General features: G+C 45.1%; 1 protein-coding gene across 5 annotated transcripts in view; it reads left to right on the top strand.

The window, feature by feature from the left end:
* Window positions 1–12,636, top strand: part of ADAMTSL3 (ADAMTS like 3) — a 398,206-nt gene that overhangs the window by 366,712 nt on the left and 18,858 nt on the right. For 4 of the 5 annotated variants that reach the window (XM_075558055.1, XM_075558056.1, XM_075558057.1 and 1 more), the window contains exons 24-25: window positions 4,489–4,671; window positions 7,166–7,282. In XM_075558055.1, coding sequence (XP_075414170.1) covers window positions 4,489–4,671; window positions 7,166–7,282 — 300 coding nt within the window. The remainder of the gene's footprint in view (window positions 1–4,488; window positions 4,672–7,165; window positions 7,283–12,636) is intronic. The other variant, XM_075558058.1, reaches the window with a different exon arrangement.

Raw genomic sequence — 12,636 nt, forward strand, 5'->3', positions numbered from 1 at the left:
CTCAGCAGACCAAATGGAGTAAAAGTGGGGCAGAGCTTCACACTCCTGTGGAAACCAGACATACTATGTACATTGAGTCTTGGGGAACTCTGAATCTAATGTCCAGAAACAATCTTTAAATGCTGAACTTAAACTAGCCCAAGAGGCCAATAAGTCCAGATTCAGAGTGCCAACGTCCAGGAAGGCTCTCTCTCTCCGTTGGCTCTGGGGGATGTTCTCGTTTCCTTTCAACATTTGTGGGCCCAATTTTCCTTGGCATTAATCTTCCTCCCGATCTAGAAGGTTGTCAATGTAGGGGCTCTGAGTCCACTCTGGCTCCACTCCTGATTCCTCAAAAGTAATTACAGCATTTGAGAAGAAAGAAAATTCAAATGAGTGACATATGTAAAATGAAGTGAGTGCAATGGGACCAAGCTGGGGAAAGCCTTCCAGAAGGGAGAACCAAGCAGAGAGGTTAAAAACAAGGAAGGACAGGGTGGTGGACAGGGAAGAGACCAACTGCCACACAACTTGCGTTCCTGAACAGGAGAACAGACAACAGGCAAGGGAAACAAGAGCCACTCCCGGTTATTTGAAGAGTAATAAAATATAGGGCTGTCTAAGACTTCTCAAGGCATTCCATTCCACATGGGCCACACGAACAAGGTTTTACAGGCCACTTGTACTCTGCAAAGTGCTACGTATTGTTGGTTCTTTGCCGGGAGCAGAGAAGGAAAAAAAGAAAAAAACAGCAGTGGATAGGACAGATTATGAATCTTTGTATCTTGGGCATTCAAAGATTCATAGTCTGTCCTAGCCACTGCTCTAAAAGTACTCCACTGTCAACAAAGAAATGAATCTTAAAGTGGACCTCTGTCATGGGAACCGTGGACTATCAAGGGAATGATAAGGAAACATTGAAACAATATAATTGGAGAATTTAGTCGAAGACTTTTTAAAACATTGCTCAAAACACTGCTGAACTTAAAAAATCTTTAAAACATCATACTTAAAGATGAAATAATATTTTCATTAAAGCTAAAAACAAGACAAGTGTCTCTGTAATCAAGATGATGATTCAACATTGTTCTCAACCTTCCTTATGCCGTGACCCTTTGATACAGTTCCTCGTGTTGTGGTGACCCCAACCATAAGATTTCCGTTGCTACTTCATCACTGTAATTTTGCTACTCTTATAAATTGTCATTTAAGTATCTAATATGCAGGATATATTTTCATTGTTACAAATTGAACATAATTAAACATAAAGTATAGTTGTTAATAACAAAACAATATGTAAGTATATATTGTGAAATATGTATGTGTTTTCTGATGATCTTAGGTGACCCTGTGAAAGGGTCGTTTGATTCCCACAGGGGTCACGAGACACAGGTTGAGAACCGCTGTTCTAGAGACCCCAGGGTGATCAAATCAACAAGAAAAGGAAATCAGAGATATAACTATTAAAAAGGAAGAGATAAAACTGTCATTCTATGGAGATTGTTTACCTAAAAATATTACAAACAAAGCTATTCAAGATAAAAGGGCTCAGTAAAATGACTGAGAAATAAGAGTTCAGTAAGATGATGGCATGTAAGTTAGATAGGTAGGCCTTTCAGACTATATTTGATGGTTCTGACTACTATCATACTAAATGGTATGATACCAAAACCCAAACCCACTGCCATCAACTTCATCCCACCTCATAGCAACTCTCTAGGACACAATACAACTGTTCCACACAATTTCTGAAGTTGTAATATTTTTTTACAATTCAGTGGTTTGAATATATTAAAAAGAGTTGTGTGTTCATCACCACAATCAATTTTAGAACATTTACTTCGGTTTTGTCCTCATTGTAATGAACTCCTTCTTCCCCTCCCTACCCCAATTCACCCTGTCATAAACATAAGAAACTATTAATCTAGTTATTGTATCTATCATTTTAGTTATCCTGGATTTCATATAAAGAAATTCATACCATAAATCCCCAACAACATAACAAAATAGAACACAGAAACCCCTCAATGCGAAAGAAAGCAGAAAATAATAAAAACTGGAACAAATTAAAAATGGGTCCAAAAGGAAAACAAATGGTAAATGTTCAAGTTGAACGAGCTTTATCTGCATGAGGTCACTTTCTGATGCACTCTGTTGTGGGGAAGGCTGTTCACGTCCCTGGCCGATGACCTGAGGAACTTCAGTGAAGGTTTAATCCCCACAGGGACTCTGCCATTGGATTGGGGCTTTCCCTGTCATCCATAGCTACCCACAAACCGAATGCTCAAAACTGAAGCACTAATACAATTCCCGCCTCCTATCTTGGGTTTTATTACTTACCATCTTTGGATCATACAAACTAATGTGCTTCTTCCACGTGGTCTTCGCTGACAAGAGGTTGTAAGTCTTTCCACAAGCGGACTGACGCATCTTTCTCCCACAGAGCAGCGGGTAGATGCCAGCCACCAATATTTCACTTAACAGTTGAGCACTTTAACCATTGCATCACTGAGCATATGAAATGTCTCAGAATAAAGTCACCAAAAAATGTACAAGTTCGTCCCACCTTTGGTTTCCAGACAGGTTCTGGTGAAAACTGAAGGGTGTGAAAGCAGTGTCACAGAGTATAGGGGGCATGCATTTGTTCCCACTGTAACGTGCAGTTCTGCAGTCTCATACACTGCCATCTAGTCATTTCCAACTCATAGTGACCCGATAGAGTAGATCTGCCCCTGTGTGTTTCCCAGACTGTAATTTTATGGGTATAGCAAGCCCTGTCTTTCTCCAGTGGAGTGACTGGTGGTTTCGAACTGTTGACCTTGCAGTTAGCAGCCCAACATATAACCTACTACGCCACTAAGCCTCTTTGTTGATGGCTTCCAAAACCAAAGACACTGCCATCAAATGAGTCAGTGCCAACTCGTAGCCACTCGCTGTGACTTTCGGAGACGGTAGCTGTTTGGGGGAGTAGAAAGCCCAGTCTTTCGCCCGAGGAGCTGCAGTGATTTTGAAGTGCCGACCACGTGATTGAAGCCCAGTGTGTCACCACTCCGCCACCAGAGCTCCTGGTTCTTATTGTTCAGATCTTAGGGTGGTTCATATGAGTAAGGAGGTCAGCTGCTAACAGAAAGATTAGAGATTGGAGTCCACTCCGAGGAGCCTTGTAAGAAAAGACTGATCAACCAAGAGTTGGTTCTGGTTAAAGGTAGTTTGTCCTTCCTGTCCAGAAGCACACAGAAATGACGAGCATCTGTTTGTCTAAATAAAGCCATTCTTTTCCCTAAAAAAAAAGAAAAAAGACTGATCCAGTTTTGGAAAATCAGTTATTGAGAATTTTATGAGGCATAGCTCTCCTCTGACAAACATGGGGTCGCCAACGGGCAGGGTCAACTGGATGGCAACTGGTCAACAGGCAGGGTCAACTGGATGGCAACTGGTCAACGGGCAGGGTCAACTGGATGGCAACAGGTCAACGGGCAGGGTCAACTGGATGGCAACTGGTCAACGGGCAGGGTCAACTGGATGGCAACTGGTCAATGGGCAGGGTCAACTGGATGGCAACTGGTCAACGGGCAGGGTCAACTGGATGGCAACTGGTCAACGGGCAGGGTCAACTGGATGGCAACTGGTGCTGGTTAAAGTGCGTTGCCCAAGGCAGGACATTATTGATGGCATCTAGTGTTGCCAGCGAGCCAGCAGTCTCTCTAGTCAAAGTTCCCCGGGAGGAGAGAGCCCCTTTCTCGGAGCCTGTTGTGCTGTCACACCTCCGGCGTCACCCAGGGCCATGCTCGTTCTGAGGAGCCAAATTCAAGTTTCAAATCCCACGGCTCAGCTAGCTGCTCTCCAGATTTGGAGCTGAAACGCAATGTGCGTGCTCCTTCTGTGTCCTCGCTCCTGCCGTGTGGCTCTCAGTCTCTGAGCGACACCGCATCAGCCCAGACTTGACCCTCAGCATTTCTTTGTTCCCTGAAAGTGTCTTCTCTGACAAAAATATGAATGCATAAAGTATCCGGCCCAGAAGATTTTATATTCTTCCTGAAGGTGGAACATTTCTTGCAAATGCACAGAGAACAGCTGAAAGCTGTAGATTACATGCTTCCTTTCGTGTTCTCAGACGTCTTGTGACCACTGTCCCTGGGGATTTCTCTCTCCCTCCAGATGTGGTACCCAGCCTCCCCAGCTCTCCCAACCACCCTGCCACCAAGCTTCGCATCTCTCTCCCAACCCCAGTGTACAAGAGTCCCCTCTCTTGGGCCGCTATGTCTTGACCCATAAACATAAACCTGTAAGGTGTTCAGAAGACCAAGCCCCTGTGCTGTTGCCGCCCCCCACCGCCCCCCACCTCTGGCAGAGCAACTGTGGAGACAGAGCTAGCCCTTTGTCCCAGGGCTTTCTGGTTGAACGCGTTGGCCGACTTGTGGCCCCAAATGCTCAATGATATGTGTCACGTGCTTCTGTGGCCCTGTTCTTAAAGGAATTGCCTTTGTCGTATTTGTTTTTGCTCCCAAGGTGTCCCTCAGCCCAATGTCACTTGGTTGAAGAGAGGAGGAGCTCTGAGTGACAATGTTTCCTTGCTTTTCAATGGATCCCTGTTGTTGCAGAACATTTCCCTCGAGAGTGAAGGCACCTACGTCTGCACCGCCGCCAACGCTCTCGGAAAGGCCCGCGCGGCATCCACCCTCCACTTGCTGCGTAAGTGTCAAGTTCACCTTCCTCCCCAGTGCTTCCTAGAATCCGTTCAATGACAGCCACTGCTTTGCATTTAGTTTTGTTCGGTCTGATTCTGGAAGCGAGGAGTAAACACAATGGGTTTATGAGATCACTTAGACTATTGCAATCGCCGCCCACTTGCAAGTGGGCACTGAAGAGTAACACTGCCTTAGATCCCTTCTCCTTTTAGAAGGTTGGCCCTTTCTTGGTACCAATACTGCGATATCAACTTGCTGCCCAGATTTCTGCATCTACATTTCCTTTACTCCTCACCCCCAATTGGGGCTAGCACTAGTTGTGTTCCAGTGTAGATGGTTTCCTGCCCTATGATCTAACACACACACACACACACACACACACACACACACACACACACACACACACACACAGTGCATGTAGACACAAACCATACTCCGCCCTCCTTGAGGCTTCCAGACATACTGCTGTCCCGAGACCGGGCCGGGGAGTGTCTTTTGCTGCCTTTTCCACCGTTGCCCAATCTGTACCATCCTGGGAGGCCAACTGGGGACTTCCTGCCCCCCTCGTTGTGAATCCTTCTTTGCGTTGGTTTGCTCTTCCTTTCCTTTGAGCTCACTGCTTCGTAGCTAATCAAGTCCTGGCACACGTTGCTCTCCAATTGTTTCCTCGTTCATGTATCTCCCCTCAGTTCAATTGTGGCTTCTCCAAGGTCAGAGCCATGCCTGCCCCACAGTGGGTACTCCATACATGCCAATCTGCTGAGTCCTAAAACACCTGGCATTTGAGTCAGCAGTATCACTTGGAGGAGGTCACACTTTGTGCCCCGGGCACAGGATAGTTAGCGGTCCTCTCTTACTGGCTAGGTAGCTAGCACTCAATTGGAACTCTTCTCACCAAAATGGGCCTTAGCTTTAGGAGTCAATAAAATAACCACCACCCTTTTCCACCAAATGGAGAATTACTCACAGAAATTGTCAGGCAGAGATCAAGGAGCATTTATTACTCCCCTCTTTGCTTCCAGCACCTAATGGGTGTGTCAAAGCGTTTCATGAATGAATGAGATCAAATCTCTGGCAGGCCAACGGTGAGCTTATAGAGCTCAATGCTGAACTAAAACGGATGTCTTCTAGTCATGATTGACTCATGTACACTCATGTGACAGAGCAAAACTCCCCCCCATTTCTACGCTACGGTGTTCACAGGAGCACATCACGAGGTCTTTGTCCCATGGAACACTTGTGTGAGCTTGAGTCATCGGTCTTTCGACTAATGCCATAGTGCTTCGCTCCATGGTACCACTCGGGTTGCTTAGACTAGAGCCCGCATATGTAGTCTTTCAGTGTTCTTCACACAGCCCCTATGAACTCTCAGCACTGATCAGTCAGCACACAGTGCCCCTCCCCCATGTGACTCATTCCAATGTCTCTCTGTGGTCTTGGAAGATCTCACAGTGAAAGAGTTTCAACAGATTGGTTAGGCTTGTCAGACACTCGAACATTTCTTCGTGCTTTCTGAGAATTCTCAGGCATAGTTCTGCCATCTCTTCATCTCCAACCATGAATCCTCATGACTTTCTCAGTTTTGTCCTGTCCGTCTCTTCCTTCAGAAGTCCTCACAAGCCAAGCATTCCATGGATTTAGGGATCACGCATGCCTTACAGCTTGCAACACATGGCCTCTTTCATCTTGTATGTCCAAGTTTCGCTGCTTGGGCAACATTACAGATCTCTTTTAGCGCTGCCAATAAGTTCCCAAAGGAAACAAACACCACGGTGCGGCAAGCCTCGGCTCAAAGGCACTTGGCTCTAGTCCCACAGACCGGCAAACTGAGCCTCCCAATTCAGTGCCTTGAGGCATTCCACTCCACAAGCATGTCTCCTGTCCCAAGGAACTCAGCTTTATTCACTCCTTCACCAGGACGCCCACCACTGTTTCTCATGTTCTCATTCGACTGGTACTCTGCTTCTACATCGATGTCACAGCTCCTTGTGTGTCTAGGAGAGCCAGCATGTAGGGAAAAGTACACACTCCACCCTGGATGTTTTTTTATGGTATTGAAACTCACCCTCCTGCTTCTGAGATGCTTTGTTTTATACCAAAAAGATGGTTAAATTGATTTCCAATTTTTACAATCACAATTAAACCTGTTAACAATCACTTACAACTGAATCCTATAATCCTGTCAGCATTTCCCTCCATCTGCATGATCACCTCCAGTCTCTAGAGGGGAGTCACAAAGATTATGGGTAAGAGAGCCATAGAAATAAACCACTGCACTACACCTCTAAACTCAGGAAGCATACAGAGATGTCACGCTCTAGCACAGTTAATAACTCTAACTCAACTATAACACGATGCACTTCCATACCTTCATGACCTCCCAGACCTGTGTAAGCAGGGATCTAATTGTCTATTGAGAAGAGCTAATCCCTTCACAGTTGACTTTAAGAATACCCAAATTCTAATTGATAAGCAAGTGTTATCTTTTTCCCCCTCAGAACGAAGATGGTCGAAAAGTAAAATTGTTTTTCCCAAGGGACATAAAAAGTATGTTCTCCAGGCAGCCAGCACGGCACCCAGCGACAGTGACACACCAGGAGAAGCCTTACTTTCAGGTCTGGTACTTTGACTTTTTAGGGATTTGCTGCCTGGGAGCTATACGCAAGGGAAAGAATTCAGCTAAAAGACCTCCCATGTTTTACATCATCAACAAGTAAAAGTAGTCTTGACTTTAGGTCAGCCTCTCTGTTGGTCTTCATTCTTCTGTGGCTCAATCAGCTCCTTCTGGACTGAAACAGTTTTTGAGACTACTCAACCCCTGAAAAGCCCAGAGTTTACAGCAATAATATGCACCATACTGGTTTTTCCATCTCAAAGATATTGTCAACTTGGTAACTATTAATAGGAGAAAAGTTTGCATAGAATGAAAGAATTCCTTCTTTCACATCTTCCAGTGTATTCTATACACAGATACCACACTGCCATACAGTCATCTCTGACTTACAGCAGGGTTTGTATTCTGTACACAGATACCACACTGCCATACAGTCATCTCTGACTTACAGCAGGGTTTGTATTCTGTACACAGATACCACACTGCCATACAGTCATCTCTGACTTACAGCAGGGTTTCATCCAGATGATTTAGTTGTAAGTGGAATCTGATGTCAATCAGATACATCTTTTTTTGTTTTTTTCATGATTGTTGCCTTTTAATATCAGTATCTTTTTAAACCCATTTTTTCTATGTCTTGGGGGATCAAAAACATTCCATATACGCTTATAGCTGCATCATTGTGATCCCTGCTTCTCCTGTTATATGCACGTGATTGAAGCCACAAAAGCCAAAGCAGACAGGCCTCCGTGAAGACGAGAGAAACTTGAGACCCTCAAGAGTTGGATTCCAGTGGCACATCAGTCTGAGTTTGCTTAGGATGTCCTAATCTAGGGAGTCTCATTTTGCAAAACTCTTGAGGAAGTTCAAAGGAGCAAGGTAAACTTCAGCCCTTCTGAGATGCTACAACCAGCAGAAGTCATTGATGATTAGCTAAGTTCTTGAAGGCTGAAATAAGTAAGTCACAATAGGACACACAGATGCTATTGGTAAGCCCCGTGCTTAATTCTGTTTCCTTTGTTGTTGGTGTCAATTGCTGCTGAGTGTAGTCTGACTCACAGAGACCCCATAAGTGCAAAGTAAAACTTTTCCACCGGGGTTTTAAGGCTGTGACCTTGAGGCCAACTTCAAAGAAGGTCCGTAGGCTAGTAGTCATAAATGCTTAACTGTTTGCTCCACCCCAGGACTCCTATCCCAACTAAACAGGACAGGCATGACCTCTGTGGCATTTCGACCTTTAAATCCTGAGCCAGTGCTCTCGTGGGCACTCATCCCACCATGGCACCATACTTGGCTACGAAGGTTCTGGTTCATACATGAGTGGGTTTGCTCAGAACAAAGAATGTGGTTTTCACATGTCTGCAAGCAGTGAATGACCGGAGACAAGTTCTCTCAGTGATATACTTGTCCATGTGGGTCTTCGTCTCATGAGGGTGGCTTCAACTAAAACGGTATACTTTTTTGCATCATGGGCAAAACTGATTTTGAAGTCATTGCTAATATCACAATTAAAAAATCATTTTATTGGGGACTCAGACAACTCTTATCACAATCCATACATACATCAATTGTGTAAAGCACATTCGTACATTCATTGCCCTCATCATTCTCAAAACATTTGCTCTCCACTTAAGCCCCTGGCATCAACTCCTCATTTTTCCCCTCCCTCCCTCCTCCCCACTCCCTCATGAACACTTGATAATTTATAAATTATTATGTTTTCATATCTTACACTGTCCGACATCTCCCTTCACCCATTTTTCTGTTGTCTGTCCCTCAGGGAGGAAGTTATATGTAGATCCTTGTAATCGGTTCCCCATCTCCACCCCACCTTCCCTCCACCCTCCCAGCATCGGAACTCTCACCACTGGTCCTGAAGGGATCATCCGTCCTGGATTCCCTGTGTTTCCAGTTCCTATCTGTTTTCCAGTTTACATCCTCTGGTCTAGCCAGATTTGTAAGGTAGAATTGGGATCATGATAGTGGGGGGAAGGAAGCATTTAGGAACTAGAGGAAAGTTGTTTAATCGTTGCTACACTACACCCTGACCGACTCTTCTGTAAGGGGATGTTCAGTTGCCTACAGATGGGTTTTGGGTCCCCTCTTCGCACTCCCCCTCATTCACAATGGTATGATTTTTGTGCTTTGATGCCTGATACCTGATCCCTTCTACACCTGTGATCACACAGGCTGATGTTCTTTTTCCATGTGGACTTTGTTGCTTCTGAGCTAGATGCCCGCTTGTTTACCTTCAAGCCTTTAAGGCTCCAGATGCTATATCTTTTGATAGCTGGACACCATCAGCTTTCTTCACCACATTTGCTTATGCACCCATTTGTCTTCAGCAATTGTGTCGGGAAGGTGAGCATCATGGAATGCCAGTTTAATAGAACAAAGTATTTTTGCATTGAGCGAGTACTTGAATGGAGGTCCAAATGTCCATCTGCTACCTTAGTACTAAACCTATGCATATATGCACATAAATCTATTTCCCCACCATCCTATATAAACATATTTACATATGTACATGCCTGTATTTAGACCTCTGTAAATGTCTCCTTTGCCTACTAGCTCTTTCCTCTATTTTCCTTTTACTTTCCTTTTGTCCCACTATCATCCTCATCCTTTCTTTTACATTACCCTTGATCCCACCCTACCAGACCTCCTACACCCTCCTTTATCATCGATTTGGATCACTTGTTGTTCCCTTGTCTATATATGTATGTGTATATATATATATATACCATATTGTATATATGTATGTATGTATGTATGTGTATATATATATACCATATTGAATGAAGGGGGATGAGCAGAGTGGAGACCCAAGGCTCAAGTGTCGGCCACTGGAGATCCCCTCATAGAGGGGTTTAGGAGAGGAGATGGGTCAGTCAGGGTGCGAGGTAGTACCGATGAAGAACATGGCTTTCCCCCAGATCCTGGATGCTTCCTCTCCCCGACTACCATGGTCTGAATTCTACCTTGCAGGACTGGATAGGGCAGAGGTTGTACACTGGTGCATATGAGGGCTGGAGGCACAGGGAATCCAGGGTGGACGATACCTTCAGGACCAAGGGTGTGAGGGGCGATGCTGGGAGAGTGGATGGTGAGTGGGTTGGAAATGGGGAGCTGATTACAAGGATCCGCATGTGACCTCCTCCCTGGGAGATGGATGGCACAGAAGGGGGGGAAGGGGACTCCAGATAGGGCAAGATATGACAAAATAACAATGTATAAATTACCAGGGGCACATGAGGGAGGGGGGAAAGGGGAGGGAGGGGAAAATAAAAGAGGACCTGATGCAAGGGGCTTAAGTGGAGAGCAAATGCTTTGAGAATGATTGGGGCAGGGAATGTGCAGATGTGCTTTATACAATTGATGTATGTATATGTATGGATTGTGATAGGAGTTGTATGAGCCCCTAGTAAAATGTTTAAAAAAAAGAATATGAAGTGGGGGGCAGAAGGCAGTGAGGGGCGGTGGGTGTGGGTGTGGGTGGTCTGCTGACTGGGGAAATGGGGAAAACAAAGCTTTGACATCAGAATATATTTTTTTAAACTCCAAAAAGCTAACAGTGAAAAGGCAACCTAAACTCAAATCATAATCCCAACGCAGAGGGGCCGAAAAAACATGACTTAGATACTTCACAAAAGAAGATTTACAAAGTGCCAAGAAGAAGCTAGTAAAAAGATTCTCTAGACATCGCGGAATTGGAAGTTAAAACCTAATGAGATGCTGTTCACACCCCAAGAATAGCTGAAAGGAGCAGTGGTGTAAGCATTGGTCTGCTAACCTCAAGGTGGGCAGTTCAAACCCACCTGCCATGAAAGATGAGGCTGTTCTATAAGGATCTAGAGTCTCAGAAACCAGAAGGAGCAGTTCCACTCTGCCCAATAGAGTCGCGGTGAGTCAGAGTTAACTGGACGGCATTGGATATAGAAGAGTTGAAGACCCACCCCCCCATTGTTGGTACAAATAGTTAATTCAATCAGCTGTGTGTTCATCTGAGTAGCCTAGTGATACAAATTCATAGACACTCATATGTGTATAAGACAGAGCTTTACATACAAGAGCCATTGAATAGTGAGAAACCATCCCAGCCCAGTCCAGATCAAGTCCATAAGTCTGATATTAGCCCATCTGTCCAAAACTAATATATAAAGTCCTCTTCAACACAAGCAATGACGCCGAATGCAGGACGATCACAGACCAGTGGGTGGAAAGTCTTGTGGCTCCAGTGGCGTTGTAAGCATCTCAGCGCTGGCAGTGGTCTCCAGGTGGTTTCTCTGGCTCCAGAGATCTAGTGTAGTTCCATGTGTCTTGTCAGTAGAGCATCTCTCAGGGAGTCAGCGTAGAGAGAGAGGGTCTCCCGCCTCCAAGAAGGAAATACAGGAGTTCCCAGAATCCTCAGGAGAAGGCCATGCCCACGCAGAGGTCTTACTGGCTATATCCCGATTGACAGGCTAGACTCCACCCCACACTCTTAATCCTCAAATTGACACACGATTCAGTAACTACCACAAGCTGCTAGCCAAAAGCTCTGCCACTTGAATCTGGCAAAAGGCACTGGGAAGAAAGGCCTAGCCATCTACTTCTAAAAAATCAGCCATTAAAGCCCCACCTGGACCACAGTCCGCTGACACACGTGAAGCCATCATGAACTGCAATCACCTTGACAGCAACTGTTTTTGCTTTTAAGAGTTGCTGAAAACAAAAGACTGACAATACCAAATCTAGGTGAAAATGTGAATTCACCAAAACTGTGATCCATGGCTAGAGACTGTGTGGAATAGTGTAGCCACTTTGGGAAACGAATAGGCAGTTCACAGTTTATAAAGGCATTTACCCTTTGACCCTCCAATATGGAAACATGCTCACAAAAAGACTTGGAAAAGAACGTTGATGGTGGCCCAGTGCATAACTGCCACTGCCAGGACGAAGTAAGCAGATTGGGCTGTCTTCCTACCACGCCACATTATTCAGAAAGAGATGAGAATGATCCATGGTACAAAGGTATGGATGCATCTCAAAATATTACATGATGCAAAAGAAGTCAAACGCGGAGTACATGTTGCGTGAGAGTCAAAACTCAGAAAAGCCAAACTCCCTGCCATCGAGTCCATGCTGACTCGATCCATAGGGACCCTATGGGACAGGTAGAACCATGCCTGTGCGTTTCCGAAGCGGTCACTCTTTGCAGGAGTAGAAAACCCCATCTTTCTCCCGAGGAGCTGCTTGTGGTTTTCAACCGCTGACCTCAGGGATTGCAGCCCAATTCATAACCACCAGGCTACGAGGAAAACTCATGTATACTGAATGCAGGAGTACTTGCGCGGGCCAGGAGGGAATTGCTCC

The sequence above is a fragment of the Tenrec ecaudatus genome, chromosome 9 (assembly GCF_050624435.1).
Source record: "Tenrec ecaudatus isolate mTenEca1 chromosome 9, mTenEca1.hap1, whole genome shotgun sequence".
NCBI classification, from domain to species: Eukaryota; Metazoa; Chordata; class Mammalia; order Afrosoricida; family Tenrecidae; genus Tenrec; species Tenrec ecaudatus.